The sequence below is a fragment of the Meles meles genome, chromosome 1 (genome assembly GCF_922984935.1).
Source record: "Meles meles chromosome 1, mMelMel3.1 paternal haplotype, whole genome shotgun sequence".
Taxonomy (NCBI): domain Eukaryota; kingdom Metazoa; phylum Chordata; class Mammalia; order Carnivora; family Mustelidae; genus Meles; species Meles meles.
In genome coordinates, this window is record NC_060066.1 from 174,603,385 (window position 1) to 174,626,771 (window position 23,387).

Here is a 23,387-nt window from a genome sequence, read left to right on the forward strand (position 1 = left end):
TGAATAAACAAATGTCTTCCTACTAAACTGCAAACTCTTTAAAGGCAGGGACCATATTTCCCAGTTGTATTACTGGAACTAAGCACTTGGTGAGGCACACAATAGGTACCTGGAGACCACCGAACAAACGAATGAATGAAGAAATAAATAACTGCAGGCAGAAAAGCATGAAGGGCACAACGCTGGAGCAGAAAGACCGTCACCGGTTTTAGGAAAGGAATAAGCGTAGCAGGGTTTTTACCAGCTCCAGGATTTAGGTTTGCGGTGCTCCCCCTTCCGGAATACCGGGTGAGCACGCAGTCCTCCGCGGCACGCCCCTCCCAGGCCCCGCCCCTCCGCTGCTCACGTGACCGCAGGGCGGGCGTGCTTAGGCGCAGGCTAACCTCGGCTGGGCTTGCAGGGGCCATGGCGGGTGTGGTGGATTTCCAGGACGAGGAACAGGTGAAGTCCTTTCTGGAGAACATGGAGGTGGAGTGCAACTACCAGTGCTACCGCGAGAAGGACCCGGACGGTGAGCGCTGCCAGCGCAGCCTGGGAACACGTGGGACGCATGGGGGAGGGGTGTGGGCCCCACGGGTCACGAGCGACCGCTGAAGGAGGTCTGGAAGGGTTCTCCGGCCGGGACTCGTGGGGACGCGGTGGGACACTGACGACCTTGTGTATGTTAGGGAGGAAAGGGTTGGGTTCCTCGAGGACTTGCGGGCCTCGCAGCGGGGTATCCTCGGCGGGACTGAGCCTGGAAGCGGGGGAGGGGGATACGTGGATGTGTGCTTGGGTGTTGGGGGTGGAGGGGTGGGGATACATCAGTGAAGACATAAAATTTCCTGTTCTTTTGGATCTTACATTCTAGTGGGGGGAGTTGGATAGTAAACGTAAAGAAATAAATGAAATCGTGGGGCGCCTGGGTGGCTCAGTGGGTTAAAGCCTCTGCCTTCGGCTCGGGTCATGATCCCGGGGTCCTGGGATCGAGCCCCGCATCAGGCTCTCTGCTCCGCGGGGAGCCTGCTTCCCCCTCTCTCTCTGCCTGCCTCTCTGCCTACTTGTGATCTCTGTCTGTCAAATAAATAAATAAAATCTTTTTAAAAAAATAAAAATAAATCGTGTGTTGGAAAGTGTAATGGCAAAAAGGATTAACAGGTATGGGGAGTTAAGGGCAATTTTAAATTACGTGATTAGATTAAATTAAGTGATCAGCATTGAGAAAGTGGCATTTGAACAAAGCCTTGAGGAAGCTCAGGGAGATCTATGGTAGGTAGAGGTAGTGAAAAGGCCCTGAGGCATGTATGTGTCCCTTGTGTTTTGAGACGTTGAGTTGACTTGAGTGTGTCAGTGGATGATGGTGTCCAAAGCAGCCAGTAGCTTTGGGTGTTTTTCTTCTTCCTTCTTTATAAAGAAAGAAAAAAAAAAAAAAAAAGACAATCACCCAACCTTCTTACAGCTTGCAGTCTGGTTTCCAGAATATGATATAACTATTTCTTGCAGCTAACCAGCTAACCAGAGTTGCTCTGCTGTTTTTTTTCTTAATATTTTATTTATTTATTTGACAGAGAGAGAGGTCACAAGTAGGCAGAGAGGCAGGCAGAGAGGCAGGCAGAGAGAGAGGGGGAAGCAGGCTCCCTGCCGAGCAGAGAGCCTGATGCAGGGCTTAGATCCCAGGACCCTGAGATCATGACCTGAGCCAAAGGCAGAGGCTTAAACCACTGAGCCACCCAGGCGCCCCCCCCCCCTTTTTTTTTTCTAAAGATTTTATTTATTTATTTGACAGAAATCACAAGTAGACAGGCAGGCAGAGAGAGGGAGAGAGAGCGAAGCAGGCTCGCTGCTGAGCAGAGAGCCCGAATGGCTTAACAAGAACCCAGGGTGGTTCTTTGAGGGTTCGCCTGCATCCTAAGAAGAGTTGTAGTCACTGAGGAGCAGGATAGTTGGGGAAGACTTCTAGGGGGTGGTCAGGAGGAGCAGGCAAGTGTTCATTAAATGGAGGACAACGTGGGAGAAGAGAATGCTGTCTTTTGGAAGATTGACGTGAGGCTGTAGTTAAAGAAGAGGAAGTCTGGGCCACAGTGTGTCAGGCCTTGAATGCCAGGATGAAGCATTTAGACTTTATTCTGTAGGCAGTGGAAAGCCATACATGTTTTTGAGGCGAGAGTTCATGGTTATGGACGCTGGAGAGTATACTGAGTGGTGGAGTGGGGGAGGGTGGGCGTGAAAGGACTGGCTGCTGCACTTCAGGAGAGCCTGAAAGGAGGCTATGGTTACTATAGCTACTGTCATTTGAAGTCATCATGATCTCTCACCAGGATTACTGAAATAGCCGCCTAACCTGACTCTGTTTGCATGCTCACTCCCTTAAAATCTGTTTTCTACCCTCAAACCGGTAGTTAAATTTTCATTTTGTTCTATTAAATGCTATCTTATTAGATTTTTTTAGTTATTTTTTTAAATTAACATATAATGTATTATTTGCCCCAGGGGTACAGATCTTTGAATCGTCAGGCTTACACACTTCACAGCACTCACCATAGCACATAACCTCCCCAATGTCCATAACCCAATCTTCTTAGATTTTTAAATAACAAAATAACACGTTTGTTATCAATGCTGGAGTGTACCCCCTCATGCATTTTGTTCTTCCATGTTCATCCGGGCATATACAAACATATACACTGGAGTAACCTTTTAAAAATGCAGATTGGGGTTGCTTGAATGGCTTAGTTGGTTAAGTGTCTGCCTTCTGCTGAGATCATGATCCCAGGGTCCCGGGATTGGATCAAGCCCTCCGTCTGCCTCCCTGCTGCTTCTCCCTCTCCCTCTCCACTCCCCCTGCTTGTGTTCTCTCGCGCTTGCTGGCTTTCTATCAAATAAATAAATAAAGTCTTAAAAAATAAATAAAATTAAAATGTAAATTGAATCATATCACTGCCCTTCTTAACCCTCCAGTGGTTTGCCACGGACCTGGAATAAAATCCTAAATCCTTCATGTGTTCCACAATGCCCTGTGATCTGGTCCCTGCCATTTTCTCCTCATTTCCTACCTCTTTCCTCCTCGATCCAGCTACATTATACCTTATTTGCACTAAGCTTATTCCCTCTTTGGGGTCTTTTAGTCTGTTGTTTCTTATACGTGGGACTTTCTGCTCTCTTCCATTTCATTGTCTTTAAATAGCTAGTTCATTCTTGTTATTCACATTTCAGCTTGGATATCACAGTCCTTACTAGGCCCTCCCTGACTGCCCAGTTTATGGTAACTATTCCCCCAACATGCACAACGAACTGTCTTATCCTGTTTTGTTTTCATCATAAAACATTTACTACTGTTTAAATGCATTTAAAAAAAATAAATGCATCTTGCTCACCTATTTACTTATTTTTTCCTCTCCTCTAGAATGTAATTTTAGGAGGGCAAGTGATGATACTCCCAGCATCTAGAACAGTGTTTGGTACGTGGTTGGACATAGATGCACAAATATTTGTTGAATGAAAATGAATGAGGGGTGCCTGGATGGCTCAGTCTTTAAGCGTCTGCCTTCAGCTCAGGTCATAATCCCAGTATCCTGGGATCAAGCCCCGCATCTGGCTCCCTGCTCGGCAGCAAGTCTGCTTTCCCTCTCCCATTCTCCCTGCTCATGTTCCTGTTCTCGCTGTCTCTCTCTCGCTGTCAAATAAATAAATAAAAATCTTTAAAAAAGAAAATGGATGAGGTGAGTGTCATTTGGGATGAAGAAGGAGGGGAGAGATGTTAAGAAGAGGCTCACTGGGACCAGAGACTGCCAAAGAGAGAGTCCATTTCCAACTCCTTCAGTAGCTACTATTTCTACTCTGTCTTTGTGCTTCTCATTCAGCCTAGCTGAGGTGTATAGTCCTGGAAGCCACCCCTTTCTTGCTACTACAGAGATGACCCATGGACCCTTTTGGTTTCCAGTGTTTTATTGCTGAACTTCCTGGGAAGTTCCAAAGGTGGCAAAGTTTCAGTCATGGAAGTCAGTGAGTCTTTGGCCCTGGGTGACAGAGAGCAGAATGGCTGGTGAGTGGTGGAGCCAGGCCACCGGCCATGGTCTCTCCAGCCTGTACATTGCTCAGTCCCCGGCTAAGGGCAGATGATGCCATTTTTAGACGTGGCTGAACACCACCTGCAGTCTTTGTGGTGAGGTCACCTTGCCACACCTCAGGAAGACAGAAGATGGTCCTAAATAAAAGACGTTTTGGCTGCCGCACCTCAGCCTTCCCCACTGCTGTGCAGCAGCCCCAAACATGAAGAACAGCTCTTGTGTTTTCCTCACAGGATGCTATCGGCTGGTGGACTATTTGGAAGGGATCCAGAAGAATTTTGAGGAGGCTGCCAAGGTATTGAAGTTCAACTGTGAAGAGAACAAACACAGCGATAGCTGCTACAAACTGGGGGCCTATTATGTGGCTGGGAAAGGTGAGGCACCTGCTTTCTTTGATGACTGTTATTGATAGTAATGCTGGTCTCACATCTTGAGCCTCATGCTGGGTCCTCTTCACAGAAGGGTCCTCACAGGCCTTGGGGAAGCACATTGTAGGAAGATTTGGAGAGAGTTCAGCAGAGGGATGTGGGAAGAACATAGCCTTTCAAGTTAGGCAGATATTGGGGAATGCTATTAGCAAGTAGTGGGACCTTGAGCCAGTCACTTTAACTCTACCTCAGTTATATCACCTGTAAAATGGAGAAAAACAGTACTTGCTTCATAGGGTTGATGTGAGGATTAAATAAGATGATATAGGTAAAGGCATCAGTATGTGCCTGGCACAGAGCAAAGGACCAGTAATTAATTCTCTACCATCTTATCTTTTCGCCTCATGCCCTAATTGTAGTTATCACTGGAAAGTGAATAGTGTTTATCTATCGCTAAATAAGAAATTCTGGGGTGCCTGGGTGACTCTGTGGTTGGCGTATGCATTTGGCTCAGGTCATGATCCCAGGGTCCTGGGGTTGAGCCCTGCATCAGGCTTCCTGCTCAGCAGAAAGCCTGCTTCTCCCTCTCTCACTCTCCCTGCTTATGTTCCCTCTCTCGCTGTGTCTCTATCAAATAAGTAATAAATAAAATCTTTTTTTTTATATAAATAAAATCTTTAAAAAATAAATTATTCCAACAAACTTACTATTTCACATAGTTGCTACAGGTCAGGATTTTGGGATGGCTTAGCTGTATGCCTCAGGGTCTCTGATGAGGTTGCAGTTAAGACGTTAACCAGGGAGCAAGGGCTGTAGTCATTTGAAGGCTTGACTAGAGCTGGAGTTTCCAATTCTAAGATTGTTGGCCTGTTAGGAAAGACCTTTCCAGCTGTTATCAGGAGACCTCAGTTCCTATGACAGGGATTGCTCCATGGGCTGCTTGTGTGTCATTATGGCATGATATCTGGTTTCTTCCATAGTGAGTTATCCAAAAGAGAGAGCATGATAGAATCCACGGTGTCCTTTATGACCTACCCTTGGAAGTCCTATGTTTTTCATTTCCATCACATTCTGTTCATTAGAAGTGAGTCAGTAAGTCCAGCCCACGCAAATAGAGAACTAACATCCTACTTCTTGAAGGAAGGAATATCAAAGAATTTATGGGCATATTTTATTTTATTTTTTATCTTATTATTATTTTTTATGGGCATATTTTTAAAACACCACAAAGGGGTACCTGGGTGGCTCTGTCAGTTAAGTGTCTGCCTTCGGCTCAGGTCAGGATCCCAGGGTCCTGCGATCACCCTCTGTTGGGCTCCCTGCTCAGCAGGATGCCTCGTCCTCCCCTCCCTCTGCCCTCACAACCCTGATGTGTTCTCTCTCTCTCTCTCTCTCAAATAAATAGTCTTTTAAAAAATAAATTTAAAAAAATCTTTAAAAACAAATTAATGTGAAAAAATATCCCAGTATTATTTATCTACAAAATTTTATTTTCATTAACTTACAATTTACAATTAATACATTACTGCATTATATTAATGATTTAAAAAAACCCAGTGCCAACAGTGGCAGCTTAGTTGAATGTTATCTCCATTGTATGGAATGCTATTTAGCCCATGAAAAAGTAATGTTCCTAGAGGATTTTGTTGATGTGGTAAAAAGCTTATGAAATTTTTAATATATATATATATACACACACATATATGTACATATGTATCTCTCTCTCTCTCTCTCTCTTCAGTGAAGAAAGCCAAATACAAATTTGTATATGGTGTGAACTCACCTATGTGATATAGCATGCAAAACAAAAAATGTTCCTAGCTATTTAGTCTCTAGATTTGTGCCTTGGTAAAGTTTTGGGTTCTTTTTTGTTTTTATACCTTCCCCCCCCACCAAAGATTTATTTATTTATTTATTTGACAGAGAGAGATCACGAGTAAGCAGAGAAGCAGGCAGAGAGAGAGGAGGAAACAGGCTCCCCGCTGAGCAGAGAGCCTGATGTGGGGCTCGATCCCAGGACCCTGAGATCATGACCTGAGCTGAAGGCAGAGGCTTATCCCACTGAGCCACCCAGGTGCCCCAATTATACCTTTTTTTTTTTAAGGTAGTCTCCACTCCCAGTTTGGGGCTCGAACTCATGACCCTGAGATCAAGTCACATGCTCTGCTGCCTGAACCAGCCAGGCCTCCCTCCCATCTTTTTTGAAGTATTGTTTATACCATATTTTATTATAGTTTTCACAAGAACTTTGAATCCCTTATTGAAATAGGGAAAACAAAAGTGGCTCTGAAATTGTTTTTTCTTATTAGACAAATTCTTTTATCAAGGATTGGTTGGGGCAAGGGAAAGAGCAGGAGGCCAAAGAACCCACTTTTAGATAGTGCAACATCAAGCAAGACATTTTCCTTCCCTGAGCCACAAATTCTTTGTTGACAAAATTAGAGTAGTATGGTCCACTCATACTTTCTTCATAGGATTTTTCTGAACATCAAATGAGAACAGATGTGACTGTTTTCTTAAATTATAAAATATTCTCAGGGCACCTGAGTGGCTTAGTTGGTTAAGCTTCTCACTTTGGCTAAAGTCAGGATCTCGGGTTTGGGCTCTGTGCTTGTTGAGGAGTTTGCTTCAACTTCTCTCTGACCCTCCCCTGTGGTTGTGCTCTCTTCTTCTCTCTCTCTCAAAAAATAAATAAATAAAATCTTTAAAAAAGATTATAAAACATCCTACTGGTCTGAACAGGTCTGACTGTATTGGTTGGTGCAGAACTTACTTTGGATTATGTACTTAGAGTATATATAATCCTGGGAATGCTTTGGCCAGATGTTTTCAGATATGAACTCAACTTTGAACTATTTTTGTGAAGCAATCTAAATATCCTATGCAAAGAAATAGAAGTTAACTCTGACACACATCTCTCTGAGGAAATATTACGCAGCCGCTAAAACAGATACTAAGAAGTGTTTCTAATGGGGGAGTGAAGAAGGCTCATGACTACAGCATGTGAAAACAAGATCAAATTGGGGCACCTGCCTGGCTCAGTCAGTAGAGCATGGGATGCTCGATCTTGGGGTCATGAGTTTGAGCCCCATGTTGAGTGTAGAGACGACTTAAAACAAAAAAGCAAGACCAAACTGCATAGTGCTAAGAGGAAATTCACCAAAAATGAAGTAGTGATGGTCTCTAGGTAGTGGTAACAATAGATGATTTTTGTTTCCCTTCTGTTTAAGAGTCCTTGATTTGGGGGCATCTGGTGGCTCAGTTGGTTGTGTATCTGACTCTTGGTTTCAGCTCAGGTCATGATCTCAGGGTTGTGGGATCAAGCCCTTGTGGCGAAGAGCCATAGGAACTATTGTCACTGGGACAGACGAACAGACTAACTGCTTGGGATTCTCTCTCTCCAAGGGAAAAAAAAAGTTCTTAATTTGTTCTTCTAAAAAGTGGAATTTACAGGAAGAGATGAAGGCTCAGATAAGTTGATGGTAATGCAGATAGTCTTCAATCTAGACCATTTTTGTATGCTTCAGACTACATGTAGCTAATTGTTTCTTAGACATTCCTACTTGGTTTTCTCTTAGGCATCTCAAACTTATCAAAACAAATATGGAATTCTTAATTGTTTTCTTCTCCCCCCAATTTATTGTGCCCCTGTTATCTTCCAAGAGATACCCTTGGCAAGTGGTGTCTCTCTCTACATAGTAGCTCATGGCCAGTTTACCTCCGAAAAATGTCTTAAATCTGTCCTGGCTTTCTCCCTCTCCTATCATTCTTATCCAAGCCACTGTCCTCTCCTGCTGGGATTACAGTTAGGAGATTAATGCAAGTCCCTAAACCTCTTTCCATAAGGCAACTAAAATTAACTTTTAAGAATATAAACCGTGGGGCGCCTGGGTGGCTCAATAGGTTAAGCCTCTGCCTTCGGTTCAGGTTATGATCCCAGGGTCCTGGGATCAAGCCCCGCATTAGGCTCTCCGTTCAACGAGGAGCCTGTTTCCCCCTCTCTCTCCGCCTGCTTCTCTGCCTACTTGTGATCTCTGTCTCTGTCAAATAAATAAATAAAATCTTTAAATTAAAAAAAAAAAAACATAAACCATGGACACTTCTTGGGGCTAAGCTGTGGCGGATGTGTTTGAGGGCAGCTGACCCAGCTTATGCTTTCTGTGGAAGCCTGAGCTGGCCTTTCTCCCTTTGTGTCAAACCAGGTCTGCCAAAGACAGTGCAATTCACCTGCTGCCCACCTTAACAGATTCAAGAACAGGGGGAAAGATGGTGTAAAGGAAAGCTAAGAAGGTAGACTAGATGCTGAAAAAGGAGAAATGTAAGCTCATTTCTTGATAATGCTACTTTCTGCACTGCAGGAGAACCACAACAACCAAGGCAGTGCAAGTTGATCTGTTGATAACATGGTCAAAGGCATAAATAGCAACAATTTGGAAAGCCACCTCTAGGCCACTCAGGCTGCTAAGAAACTGCTTTCTGTGGAAGAGCAGCCCACATAGACAGTATAATCTGGGCTGGTTTGATTCCAAAATTTGTGTCCTTTTCAGTTGTGTCCTATTCAGTTGAATCTGTTTGCACCCTCACTAACATTGCTTCTGGAATATCAGAACAGACCAAGGCTGTGGTAAGGAGGGGTGCTATCCCAGCATTCATTTCTCCGTTGACATCTTCCCATGCTCACATCAGTGAATCAGCTGGATGAGCTCTAGGAAACATTACATGAAATAGTTCAGTTTTCTGAGACTTGGTTATCAAATATGGTGTGCATTTGACCCACTGTTGGTCCTTCTTGCACTTCCTGATATGTGATTTCTATCATGTGGTTACTTAAATAATCTTATCTGGACACTTTCAAATTTTTGTTGAAACAAGATCCTACACTCCTGTAAGTACTATTGAGCAAATTCTTCCCACTTTAGTTCATCTCCTGCACTGCAGTGATCCAGAAGTCTTCGCATATACCTGCTGGTTCATTTCTTACCATATTGATGGTCCAAATGAACAGACTGAAAGGTTATGAAAAGAGGAGTTGTGCCCCAACTTAAACTTCAAAGAGCTTCTGAATTGCTAATTGTGACTGCTGTGCTAAGAGCTATAGGAAATATTGTCGCTGGGACAGATGAACAGACTCAAGTTGTAATAGATGTGGAAGCACTTGTAATGAGCCCCAAAACTAAAACTCAGAAGGGAGCAATGTAGAAAAATGTAAAACATGACATCTGGCTGCCAGGACCAGGCACAGGAAGTTGTGAATCAAGGATTAGCCCCATTTCTCATTGGCATTCTAAGGAAGACTTTAAGACACAAAAGGAAGGGATGCCTGGGTGGCTCAGTTGGTTGAGCATCTGACTCTTGATTTCAGCTCAGGTCATGAGATCGAGCCCTACGTGGGGCTCTGCGCTTGACCTGGAATTCACTTGGGATTCTCTCCCTCTCGCCCTGCCCCTCAGTCGCTCTCTCTCTCAAATAAAATAAATAAAATCTTAAAAAAAGACAAAAGGAAACTGTACTGGCTGTGACCAACCATATAACTGGTGGACCAGTTGAGTAGATTGTAAACCTTATTCATTGTGGCATACTACCATTGATAAACCTCTTAACTGTGGAAGATACTGTGGTTGTTCTGAACACCATTTCAGATATTTTTCAGGCTGCTAAGAAACTAGTGAAACTTAGAAATTTAGAGGGTGCCTGGGTGGCTAGTTGGTTAAGTGTCTGCCTTCGCTCAGGTCATGATCCCAGGGTCCTAGGATTGAGCCCCTGATTATCAGGGAGCCTGCACCTCCCTCTCCATCTACCCTCCCCCAACCCAGCTCATGTTCACTCTTTGTCTTTCTCTCTCAAATAAATAAGGTCTTAAAAAGAAAGAAAGAAAGGAGCTATATAAAGAGGTGCTCCAGAAATGTATAGAGGGGTACTCTTGTCTTTGGCCTAATGTTAAGTTGCACATGCATAGAGGGAGATTGAGAGACCTTATAGTGGAAAGCTTCTGGGAAGCTGTGAACTGAGAGGAGATATGTTTCACAGTGATGGGAGTGGTTTGAATTTCAACCAGCCAGAGTAGAAAGTCATCGTACATCACAGACATTCAACTAAGACTCCAAAATGACCATGCCTTGGTAGTATGATTATTCTAGATCTGCTCTAACAAAACTTAAAAACAAGTCCCGGGGTGCCTGGGTGGCCCAGTTGGTTAAGCGACTGCCTTTGGCTCAGGTCATGATCTTAGGGTCTTGGGATCAAGCACCACATGGAGCTCCCTGCTGAGCAGGGAGCCTGCTTCTCCCTCTCCTTCCCGCTTGTGCTCTCTCTTGCTATCTCTCTCTCTCTCCCCTAAAAAAAAAAAAAGAAGAAGAAGAAGAAAAAAGTCCCAAAGATATTTTGGCTTGATTCACCAGTGAGTTAGCTGTCTGCCAGAACAAAATTCAACGATCTTCAAAGGAATACAACAAAATCCAGACTGAACAAGGCATCATCTACAGTGTTTTCATGAAGTAAGAAATTGCTAAACAGAAAGAAAAGCAGTCCATAGACCTAGATGTGACAGAGATATTGGAATTAACAGTTAAATATTTTAAAACAGGTATGATGAGGGGCACCTGTCGGCTTAGTCAGTTGCGCCAGCTCTTGGTTTTGGTTCAGGTTGTGATCTTGGGTTTATGCGATTGAGCCCTGCGTCAGGCTTCACACTCAGTATGGAGTTTGTTTGTCCCTCTCTTTCTGCTCCTCACCCTATGCACATGTACACATGTGTGCCTGCTCACTCGATCTCTCTCAAGTAAGTAAGTAAATAAATTTTTTATAAAACCTGTTAAGGGGTGCCTGGGTGGCTCAATGGTTTAAGCCCCTGCCTTCAGCTCAGGTCATGATCTCAGGGATCTAGGACCAAGCCCTATATCGGGGTCTCTGCTCAGTGGGGAGCCTGCTTCCCCCCCCCCCTTTGCCTGCCTCTCTGCCTACTTGTGATCTCTCTGTCAAATAAATAAAATCTTAAAAACCCTGTTAAAACAGGTATAATAAACATTTTTAAGAGTTTAAATGAAAGGTGGGCATAATAAGTGATTGGATGGGAATCCAGGTGGGAAATCACATTAGAGAAATTGACACTTAAAAAGAACGAAATGAGGGGCACCTGGTGGCTCAGTGGTTAAGCCTCTGCCTTCAGTTCAGTTCATGGTCTCAGGTCCTGGGATCAAGCCCCACGTCAGGCTCTCTGCTCAGCAGGGAGCCTGCTTCCCCTCTCTCTATCTGCCTGCCTCTCTGCCTACTTGTGATCTCTGTCTGTCAAATAAATAAAATCTTTAGGGGAAAAAAAAAAAAGAACCAAATGAAATCCTGCAATTGAGGGGCACCTGGGTGGCTCAGTCAGTTAAGCGTCTGCCTTTGGCTCAGGTCATGATCCCAGGGTGCTTGGGATTGAGCCCCATGGCAGGATCCCTGTTCAGTAGGGAGTCTGCTTCTCTCTCTCTCCCTCTGCCATTCTTCCTGCTTGTGTGTATGCACACATGCTCTCTCTGTCAAGTAAATACACTCTTAAAAAAAAAAAAATCCTGTAATTGAGAAACATAATATTTGAAATTGAAATTTAGTGGACAGGCGTAACAGCAAAATAGACATTTCAGAAAGTAAATTTGAAAGATTGGTTAACTTGAAGATAGGAATGTAGATATTATCTAAAATAAAGTGCTGAGGAAAAGAAAGAACAGAGCCTCAACCCATGGGGTTCAGTATTCATCATTCTAACATATGTGTATCAGAGCCCCAGAAAGAGAAGAGATTGGGGGGGGGGATATTTGAAGAAATAGCAGCAGAAAAAATTTTAAATTTTAATGAAAATTATCAGTCTACAGATCCATGAAGCTCAGTGAACTCAAGCAGGATAATCAGTGAAAATTACACCTAGACACATCATAACCAATTTGGTGAAAACCAGAGATAAAGAGAACATCTTAAAAGCAATCTGAGGAAGACACTGATGGGAGCAGTGGTGGGAGCAACCCTTGACTTTTCGTCAGAAGCAGCATAAGCCAGAAGGCGAAAGAACATCTTTTAAGGGCTGAAAGAAAAAGCTGCCAAGCTTGAATTCTACTTTAGCAAAAATATCTTTAAAAACAAAGACAAAATAAATTCATTTTCAGATAGACAAAAGCTCCAGGAATAAGTCATTAGCAGAGCTACAATACAAGAAATGGTAAAGTTGTTTGGGTCAAAGGAAAATGGAAACAGATGGAAACTGGATCCATGCAAAAGAATAAAGCACACTAGAATATATGTGTAAATGTAAGACTTTTTCTTCATGTCTTAGTGTCTCCAAAAGACTGTTGAAAGCAAAAATAATAGCAGTGTTTGTGAGATCTATATATAGAAGTAAAATAAAGTATATGTAGTAGTAAAACATGACAGCAATTAATGCGAGGGATGGAAATGTAAGTGAATGAAAGTATATTGTAAGGTACTTACATTATTTGTGAAGTGATATATTAATTAGTGGTAGATTGTGGTAAGTTAATGTTATATATTCACTAGCTAAATCACTGAAAAAGGAAGTATAACTAAAAAGCCAATGATGAGGGTGCCTGGGTGGCTCAGTTGGTTAAGCAACTGCCTTCAGTTCAGGTCACGATCCCAGAGTCCCAGGATCGAGTTCCACATGGGGTTCCCATCTCTGCCGGGAGTCTGCTTCTCCCTCTGACCTTCTCGCCTCTCATGCTCTCTCTGTCTCTCTCTCTCAAATAAAATCTTAAAACAAAAAAAAGCCAATGATGAGAATGACATGGACTTTTAGAAATACACAGTTTGGGACACCTGACTGGCTCAGTTGGTGGAGTGTGCAACTCCTGATGTTGGGGGTGTGGGTTTGAGCCCCATGTCATGTGGAGAGATTACTTAAGAAAATAAAATAAAGGAATGCTTGGGTGGCTCAATGGGTTAAGCTTCTGCCTTCAGCTCGGGTCATGATCTCAGGGTCCTGGAATCAAGCCCCGCATAGGGCTTTCTGTTTGGCGTGGAGCTTGCTTCCCCCTTTCTGCCTGCCTCTCTGCTTACTTGTGATCTCTCTGTCAAATAAATAAATAAAATCTTTGAAAAAAAAATCTTTAAAAACACACAAACAATTCAAAAGAAAGGAGAAAAAGCAAAAAGCATTTGGGACAAATGGGAAAGAAATAAGATTGTAGGCTTAAATCCAGTTATATCAATAATTGCATTAAGTATAAGTAAACGCTCCAGTAAAAGGTGTAGATTGTCAGGCTTTAAAAGCAAGACCTAGGGGCGCCTGGGTGGCTCAGTGGGTTAAAGCCTCTGCCTTCAGCTCAGTTCATGATCCCAGAGTCCTGGGATCGAGTCCCACATCGGGCTCCTTGCTTGGCAGGGAGCCTGCTTCTCTTTGCGCCTCTGCCTGCTTGTGCTCACGCTCGTGCTCACGCTCGTGCGCGCGCTCTCTCTCTTTCTCTCTCCTCTCTGACAAATAAATAAAATCTTCAAAACAAAAAAAAAAAAACAAGACCTAACTATATTCTATTTAAATACAAAGATAGCACACAGATACACTCTCAAAATTGAAAGAACTCGGGATATAGAATCTCTGAGCCTTTCTGGAAAACTCTATTTGATAACCAATAAAGAGGTTAATCAAAAGAAGTAATTCAGGGGACAGCTGGGTCGCTCAATATTTTAAGCATCTGCCTTTGGCTCAAGTCTCCTGGGATCCACCCTGGCATTGGGCTCCCTGCTGTTTCTCCCTCTCCTGCTTCCCCTTGTGTGTGTGTGCGTGCGCGCGCGCGCACACTCTCTCTCTCTCACACTTGCTCGCTCACTCTCTCTGTCAAATAAATAAAATCTTAAAAAAAAAGAAAGAGAAGTAACTTAGGAATGGAGATGCTCTAATGAAAAGACCAGTGATGAGCAGGATCCATTTAGAATGACTATTGGGCTAATTAGGGTTACCGAATAGAATGTAAATAACGTAAACTTTTAGGGCATAAAAACACCATGACACCTGGGTGGCTCATTCGGTTAAGTGTCTGCATTCAGCTCAGGTCATGATCCCGGGATCCTGAAATCAAGCCCTGCACTGGGCCCCCTGCTTCCACTCTCCCAGCTTGTGTTCCCTCTCTTGCTGTGTCTCTCTCTGTGAATAAATAAATAAAATCTTTAAAAAACAAAAACGTCGTGGGGCGCCTGGGTGGCTCAGTGGATTAAGCCACTGCCTTCGGCTCAGGTCATGATCTCAGGGTCCTGGGATCGAGCCCCGCATCGGGCTCTCTGCTCCGCAGGGAGCCTGCTTCCTCCTCTCTCTCTCTGCCTGCCTCTCTGCCTGCTTGTGATCTCTCTCTCTGTCAAATAAATAAATAAAATCTTTAAAAAAAGAAAAACAAAAACAAAAACGTCGTAATGTTTCCTGAGCACTTACTATGTGCTGGGTTCTTTGTAAAAACACATTTAAGCTTCTAAGTATGAAATGTAGATACTGTTATCCTTATCTTACAGATGAGGAAAGCAACTTGTCTAAGGTCACACAGCCAACAAGGAATGGATTGAGGCCTGGAGCCTAGGTTTTCTGGCTCCAGGCTTCTGTTAACCACTGTGCTGTGCTGCCTTCCTAAGTTGAAGTAATAGCAATGACAAAAAGTATTAGGTGGGGTGGAAAGATGGGAGGAAATATGAGACCACCAGTGTCCTCATCTTCTATAGTTGTGAGTTAGTACTTCACAAAAATACTAACCTTCTAATATTTTAGAGTCCCTTTATAACTCCAGGGGTCCCTTTAGGAAATTTCTCTAGTGAGAAAAATTCATTTGAAGTCAAGTAGTTACTTCAGTGTCACTCAGTTTGGTTTTCTTCTAATAAATTCAAGTAAAACCAAAGAAATTTTTTATTTATAAGTAACTTATGCAATCCTATTTTTCAAAGTTCTTCTATTAGCTGTCCATTCAGCCAGCAGCATGTTATCTGAACACATACGACAAAGATAACTGGAATGGTGTTCTCTTACTGATAATGATAGTTATTTCTAGGAGGTGGATTTGGAGTGATTTCTTTACACAATGTTTAAAGATAGGATTTTTGTATTTTTTTGAGAATGGGTGATAGTGATGTGGAGAACAAAGGCAAAAGGAAAGAAAAAATTAAACTTCCTTGTAACTTATAGCCCATTTACAAGTTCTTGAGACAGGCAGAGTGACCTTCCTCCAGGAACTCAACTGCTTCAATGTTAATACTTTGCTAAGGGCAAAAGGCAACCTTAGCTTGACATTAGCCCGACCTCCAGGATCATGTAAAAATCCCTCTGGAAACTTCCTTTATCCCTACCACCCCCCCACCCCAAGACATATGTCAGCAGTCATCCTCCAAGCATATGCCCCACTGGTATACATCTGAAGGGTCTCAGGACTAAGGGCTTACTAGATAGTAAATGACCTTTTTCTAACAACGGCTAGGCCCTCAAGGTCTTGGAAACCTTGCTTCCAGGTTCCTTAGAAACTTACACTATCCCTAACCCCCTCCCAATTTAGAAGAATAATCAATCAGTCACTCCTCACAGCACCAGTGCAGCACTTTCTGCCTATAGGTCCTGTCCCCGTGCTTTAATAAAACCACCTTTCTGCACTGAAGATGCCCCAAGAATTCTTCAGTGTAACAGTATTCATTGTTTTTGCACAACACCCAGTGCTCCATGCAAAACGTGCCCTCCCTATTACCCACCACCTGTTCCCCCAGCCTCCCACCCCTGACCTTCAAAACCCTCAGGTGGTTTTTCAGAGTCCATAGTCTCTTATGGTTCGCCTCCCCCTCCAGTTTTTTTTTTTATTAACATATAATGTATTTTTATCCCCAGGGGTACAGGTCTGTGAATCACCAGGTTTACACATTTCACAGCACTCACCATAGCACATACCCTCCCCAATGTCCATAACCCCCTCCCCTGCCCCAAGAATTCTTTCTTGACCATTTGCTCCTGAGCCCCAACACTTCACATCAGTAGTACATGGGGATTTGAAATTTTCCATGAAAAAACAACTGCTAAAGAGAACATGAAGCTCTGTCACCATCTTTGTTTAAAATCACTTGTTGGCAGTTTCCCATTGCTCCTCGGGTAAGTACAGGATCCTGCGCGATCTGACCCTGCCTGTCTCTACAGCCTGTTTTCCCTAGCGATTTCTGGGTTCTAGCCATACGAGCTCCTTTTCTCTTTGTGTCCTATTCCTGCTGCATGGACCAGCCCTCACCCCGTATGTTTTTCCTTCCTTTTTTCCATTATATTACAGCTCAAATGTGACTTCTTTGGGGAGGCTTTTCTTGACCTTACGCCTAAGACTAGGTCAGAGTCCTGCCACATTCTTATGATATCCTGTGCTTTTCTTCCATATGCTTGTCACACTTAAAATCCTACATTTAGTTTTGTGGTTCTTAAATATCTGTTTCATTAGACTATAAGATCCACAAGACTAGGGACAGTGTTTATTGTCCAGAGCCTAGCACGGTAGTCAGCAAATATTATGTATTCATTATACATTGAAATTAATGAACATTGAACAAAGTGCTGATAAGATCCCATGTCTTGCTGTAACCCCATGAGGTAGCTATTATTATAGTCCCCAGTTTTCAGCTCCTCTCATAAGATATCACTTGAACAAAAGATCCAAGGCTAAAAAACCTGGAAGGTTTGTGCATCATACCAGGCCACCTTCCTTTTGTGCTGCCTTAGTTCAAAATATATGAATTTTATTCAGGAATTATTTTCTCTTATTTTTTAAAGATTTATTTATTTATTTATTTGACAGAGATCCAAAGTAGGCAGAGAGGCAGGCAGAGAGGAGGAAGCAGGCTCCCTGAGATCATGACCTGAGCTGAAGGCAGAGGCTTTAACCCATGAGCCACCCAGGAACCCCTAGGAATTATTCTCTTAACTTTGGCCTGAGACATTCAGGTTCTGCCCTGACTTGGATTTATTTTTTTCTTCCCTTCTCCCTTCTCCCAGGTGGACTGACCCAGAACCTGAAAGCTGCCTCCAGCTGCTTTCTGATGGCGTGTGAGAGGCCTGGAAGGAAGTCTGTGGAAGCATGTCACAACGTTGGTCTCCTGGCACATGATGGACAGGTCAACGAGGATGGCCAGCCTAACCTGGAGAAGGCTAGAGACTACTACACAAGGGCCTGTGAAGGCAGCTATGCCTCCAGTTGCTACAATCTCAGTGCCATGTTCCTGCAGGGTGCCCCTGGCTTTCCCAAGGACATGGGCCTGGCATGTAAATATTCAATGAAAGCCTGTGACTTGGGCCACGTCTGGGCCTGTGCCAATGCCAGCCGCATGTACAGGTTGGGGGATGGTGTAGATAAAGACGAGGCGAAGGCTGAGTTACTAAAAAATCGGGCCTGGCAGCTGCACAAAGAACGGCAGAAAAATGTCCTTCCTTTGGTATTTGGGTAGTGTGGTCCATATTCCTAAGCAACAAACAGCTTGAGGCTGGCACCTCCTATGTCTTACCTAGCCCTTAAGGTCAACTTGCTGGAGCAGGAAGACTTGGGACTTACTGTCTGTAGCTCTGGTTACATAGACCCATTTCCCCAGAGTGTCACCTACTGGGCTGTAGCCTAAAATGTTTATTTCAGTCAGCGTTCTTTTTATCTGTTGTGTTATGTGAAGGCACGCACATAGGGGATTTTCGTTCTCAAAGTCTTAGAACTCAGTGAAAAACAACAAACTAGAGAGCCATAGAGATCGTGGGGGGGTAGAGAAGGGGGACAAATAGCAGGAAGTTGGGAAAATCAGCAGCCGCAGTGCCTGAAGGAATCAGATTTTGTTATTATCATTATTATTATTTTATTCTGGAGGGCTTGAAAATCAGTATCTTGATTTACATAATAGAGGGCTTAAAGAGCTAAGAACAAGTCCAATAGTCATGACTGCCACCCTCTGACTTACGTAATCATTGGTGTGGGTTTCTTTTTTGCCTTCAGAGTCAGATCTTCAGTAAATTCATAGATAATAGGAGGGACATGCAACATAAAATTAAAGGTTGTTGTGTGTCAGGGTTGCCAAAGATGATGTAATACAAGCTTCTGTTGGTGGAGGATTTTGCAGTTGACAGCATCCCCGGTCCACTCCTCTGGCATTGCTCACCATGCCTGTGTTCTATTCCCAAGGCAACTTCAGCTCGGGATTTGTAAGCAAGGATTTTGTGACATGTTTTATCCCATGGAACTTTACCTTTTTAACTGTCCCTGTGAATAAACTATTTTGATCGATTAGCAGTTTGTGTTACGAGTTTCTCTCCAGAGTCTGGGTGAGGTAGAGATTATATTCTGCATGGTGGTTGTGCTTTTTCTTTTAAAGTAAACATTTGTTTTTTCAAAATTATCTTCCTAACTTGTCACTAGGGGGCGAGCTTGTCGTTTTCCTGCAATAACAGGTCTGATCTGTCACCACCTACTGTTTCTGGGCTTCTAGAAGGAAGGCCTGCTGTGTGGCTGGCTGAAGGTTTGTAAGCATAGCTTGACAGCTTCTCCACTTGATAGAGAAGAGGGACTTTCCCAGGAACGCACAAGAAGTTTTCAAAAGTGAGTTTATTTTTTCAGTGTGAAGTAGCTCTTGTTTTGTTTAAAATAAATTCCGTAGGCCAACAAGCATATGAAAAGATGCTCAGCATCAATGTAGACCAGAGGCATGAGATAATTATCCCACAACTGTCAGAATGGCTGTTTTTAATATATTATCTATAAAGACAATAAGCATTGGCAAGGATGTGGAGAAATTAGAACACTTACACGTTGTTGGTGGGAAAGTAAAATGGTATAGCCACCTTGGAAAACAATATAGCAGTTCCTCAAAAAATTAAACCTAGAATGACAGTAGGATCCAGCAATTCCATTTCTGGGTGTATCTGTGTCCATAGCAGCATTCACAATTGCTAAAAGGCAGAAGCAACCCAAATGTCTATCAGTGGGTGAGTGGGTAAAAAAGGTGTACACATATAATGAAATATATCACTCAGCCTTAAAAGGAGGGAAGATCTGACACATGCTACAACATGGATGAGCCTCGAAGACACGCTAAGTGAAACAGACATCACAAAAAGACATACTGCGTGATTTCATTTACATGAGAAGTCTAAACTCCAAGCAAAATCGTGGTTGCTGCAGGCTAGAGAAAGGGGGAAATGGGGAGTTGTTTAATGGGTATAGAGTTTGAATTTTGCAAGATGAAATACTTCTGGAAATTACTTGCACACAAATGTGAACGTTCTTAACACTACTGAACTCTATATTTAAAAATGATTAAGATGAGGGGGGCGCCTGGGTGGCTGGCTCAGTTGGTTAAGCATCTGCCTTTGGCTCAGGTTGTGATCTTGGGATCCTGGAATCAAGACTGCATCGGCTCTCTGCTCAGCGGGGAGTCTCCTCATTTTCTTCCTCTCAAATAAGTAAATAAAATCTTTAGAAAAATGGTTAAGATGGGGGGCACCTGGGTGGCTCAGTCATTAAACCTCTGCCTTCAACTTAGGTCATGATCCCAGGGTCCTGGGATTGAACCCCGCACTGGGCTCCCTGTTCAGTGGGAAGCCTGCTTCTCCCTCTCCCACTCCTGCTTGTGTTCCCTCTCTCGTTGAGTCTCTCTCTGTTAAATAAATAAAATCTTTTTTAAAAATGTTTAAGATGGTAAAATTTGTGTGTATTTTATCACAATTTTTTAAAAAATGTAAACATTGAACTGTTTTTTTTAAATTTTTTTTTAATTAATTTATTTTTTTTTAAAGATTTTATTTATTCATTTGACAGACAGAGATCACGAGTAGGCAGAGAGGCAGGCAGAGAGAGAGGAGGAAGCAGGCTCCCTGCTGAGCAGAGAGCCCGATGTGGGGCTTGATCCCAGGACCCGGAGATCATGACCTGAGCCAAAGGCAGAGGCTTAATCCACTGAGCCACCCAGGCGCCCCTTTCGAACTGTTTTTTAATGCAAGGTTTGAAGTTTTTGTTTATAAAAGCAATATGTTTACATGAAATGCAGTTTGGAACATGGCAGAGGAAATAATACCCCTCACTGTCCTTTACAACCTACTGGCATTCTTTGGCCCAATAGTGTTGTTGCTTAATTACTTTTTTAAAGATTCACATCTTTCCAATTAAGTCACCGGTTTTGTAATTTTGAAGAGTTTGATTTTTGATGGCATATGTGCTGGGTTATTTTATGGACCAGTTCCTGCCTGGGACCCAAGATGCCTGCCTTCTGTGGATCATATATTGAGATGGGTTTGGGAACAATGGAGTAGGCATTAACAGTTTCAAAATGTAACATTCCACAAAAATTACTAAAATGTGAAGAGTGAGAATTTACTGTCCGGAAAGGTCCAAGGCCATTTCATACCAGGTTGCTCTGGGAAGGAACGGGTTGCCGAGAGGCAGCATGGTTGATTCTCACTTTTGTGCAACCTTTGAGGCAAGACTTGAAAGCCGGTTTTCAGATTCTGGTCACAGCAAGCTACTCATTACTTTGTCCTCTGGCTAGCAGGCATTTGAATCATCATTAGCAACTATTTCTAATGTTTTTCCTCTGTGCCAGGCTTGGGCTGGATGGTCTAATGAAGACGAAGTTTCATAATTGACTAGTGGTTTGTGTTCTCATTAGTGTTCTCACTAAAATTTCACAGTGCAGTGCTCAGTGTTATGAGAAAGGGAAGCAAGAGGCTCACTCAGAGAGGGAGGGGAAGGCCGGAGGGTCTAGTGATTTGGATTTTATCCTGTGGGTCATGCAGAGTCACTGAAGGGTTTTGAGCAGGAAATTAGATCACCCTAGTGTAGAAAATGGATGGGAGAGCAATGTGGGCGTAGGGGGTTGGTGGAGTCAGCTCGGGGTTAAAAAAGAACCCAGATTTCCAGCCTGGGCACTTGGGTGTACAGGAGGTGCCATTCATATTGTTTTGGAGCCTATGAATGGGGATGGGAACAAAAAACTTTATTGAACTGTTTGGTAATTTTTTTTAAAATTTAGAAATAGGGCGCCTGAGTGGCTCAGTGGGTTAAGCTGCTGCCTTCGGCTCAGGTCATGATCTCGGGGTCCTGGGATCGAGTCCCACATCGGGCTCTCTGCTCGGCAGGGAGCCTGCTTCCCTCTCTCTCTCTCTGCCTGCTTCTCTGCTACTTGTGATGTCTCTCTGTCAAATAAATAAATAAAATCTTTAAAAAAAAAAATAAAATTTAGAAATAAATTGCATTTTAATTTGTTGAAGTTTTATGAAATTCCCTGAAAACATTTTTTAAAAAATTTTATTTATTTATTTGACAGACAGAGATCACAAGGAGGCAGAGAGAGCATGAGGAGGAAGCAGGCTCCCTGCTAAGCAGAGAGCCCGATGTGGGGCTCGATCGCAGGACCCTGGGATCATGACCTGAGCCGAAGGCAGAGATTTTAACCCACTGAGCCACCCAGGCGCCCCTCCCCGAAAACATTTTGATAGGTAGAGGCACCTGGGTGGCTCAGTTGGTTAAGCGTCTGACTTGATTTTGGCTTAGGCAATGAGATTAGCCCTGCTTCAGGCTCTGCGTTCAGTGGGGAGTCCGCTTGAGATTCTCTCTCCCTCTGTCTCTCCCTGTGCTCTATTTCTAAAATAAATTAATCTTTTTTTTAATTTTTAAAGATTTTATGTATTTATTTGGTGAAAGAGAGTGCAGGAGCATGGGGTGGGGGTGGAGCAGAGGAAGAGGGAGAAGCATGAGGACAGGGAGCTCAGTCCCAGAACTCCAGAATCATGACCTGAGCCAAAGACAGATGCTTAACCAACTGACGCACCCAGACACCCCTAAAATAAATAAATAAATCTTTTAAAAAAACACACAAAACTGAGAAGCAACTTGGCGAGGGAAAATGCCTAGATTTCAGGTCCTACAAACTGGGTAACTCCGGATTAGTCAAAGGCATACTAAGCATGAGTGATTAGGGCACCTAACAAAGAATGAGAAAATATAAATTAATAAAATTATTTTGTATTTTTAAAAAGCATTAACTAATCACTTTGGGGGGAAAAGTGAAACGTTTTTGGCTTCCTAACATTGATTTTACCGATTAGATTTCTCATTTTAAATTCTATATTAGGGTTGGTGGGATGGAGGGTACCAGGCTTTTTCCAGTTCTTAAGTCCAAAGGTCTTAATCTGGGTTTTGCCTTTTATTTGGCTGTGTGACCTTGCACAGGTTAGGTCTGGGTCTTGGTTTTGTCACCTATCACATGGGGATGACAATGCCTTCTAGGGTTGTTAAGAGAATTAAATAGGAGCTCCTATCAGAGAATGATTAATGTTTCTTTTAAAAGATTTTTATGGGACCATATTTTATAATTAGATAATTGTTTTCTTTCCACTTGGCAGTGTTAACTTGTGAGGGAATCTAGCTTTTAAGACAGTCTGCCTTTGCTGCCATTCTTTTAATATCCAGGGAGCTGATGGTGAGGCTCTCTAGAGGTATTCAGGGCATAAAACAGCTGCTGGAGAAAGGCCTGGAGAAGGGGTGGGGGTGGGGCCCACCTCCTGCCTCCTCCACCTCCTCCTCTTTGCCCCAGTGGAGAGAGAGTCACTGAGAAGACTTGCACCTGCTGGGGCCTGCAGTGGAAACTATTCCCAGCTGGTGCCCCTCCCCAGGCTTAAGGAATGGCGAGTGTATTACAGTTTATAAATCAGGCCTCCCCACTGTCTAAAGGGGAAAGGCCAAAATTCTTTGCCTAACATATAAGTCTCTCCACCCCCATGATACGTTCCCAGCCTCCATATTTAGCTCCATCTTCTTCCTAACTTGGGAGCTGCTTGTAGTCTCTGCACCACTGCCAAAAAAAGAAAGAGAGAGAGAGAGGGAGGGAGAGGAGGAGGGAGGAAGAAAGGAAAGAAAAGAAAGAGAAAACTGACAACAAAACACCCAGGCTGTTTCTTACTGCCATGCATTTATGATGCTAGTTGCTCTCTTTGGAATGCCCTTTACCTTTTATTTTT

At 43.2% G+C, this 23,387-nt stretch overlaps 1 protein-coding gene across 1 annotated transcript; it reads left to right on the top strand.

The window, feature by feature from the left end:
* Nucleotides 1-351: 351 nt before the first annotated feature.
* LOC123936650 (cytochrome c oxidase assembly factor 7) lies at nucleotides 352-18,663 on the top strand. The gene is made up of 3 exons (XM_045997112.1): nucleotides 352-511; nucleotides 4,280-4,420; nucleotides 17,394-18,663. The coding sequence occupies exons 1-3, from the start codon at nucleotides 406-408 to the stop codon at nucleotides 17,840-17,842; spliced, it is 696 nt and encodes a 231-aa protein (XP_045853068.1). The 5' UTR covers nucleotides 352-405; the 3' UTR covers nucleotides 17,843-18,663.
* The last annotated feature ends 4,724 nt before the right edge of the window (nucleotides 18,664-23,387 follow it).

Coding starts and splice junctions, on each gene's coding strand:
- LOC123936650 (XM_045997112.1), top strand. CDS start 406: ATGGCGGGTGTGGTGGATTTCCAGGACGAGGAACAGGTGAAGTCCTTT. Junction 512..4,279: donor CCGCGAGAAGGACCCGGACG/GTGAGCGCTGCC, acceptor TTTTCCTCACAG/GATGCTATCGGCTGGTGGAC. Junction 4,421..17,393: donor CTATTATGTGGCTGGGAAAG/GTGAGGCACCTG, acceptor CCCTTCTCCCAG/GTGGACTGACCCAGAACCTG.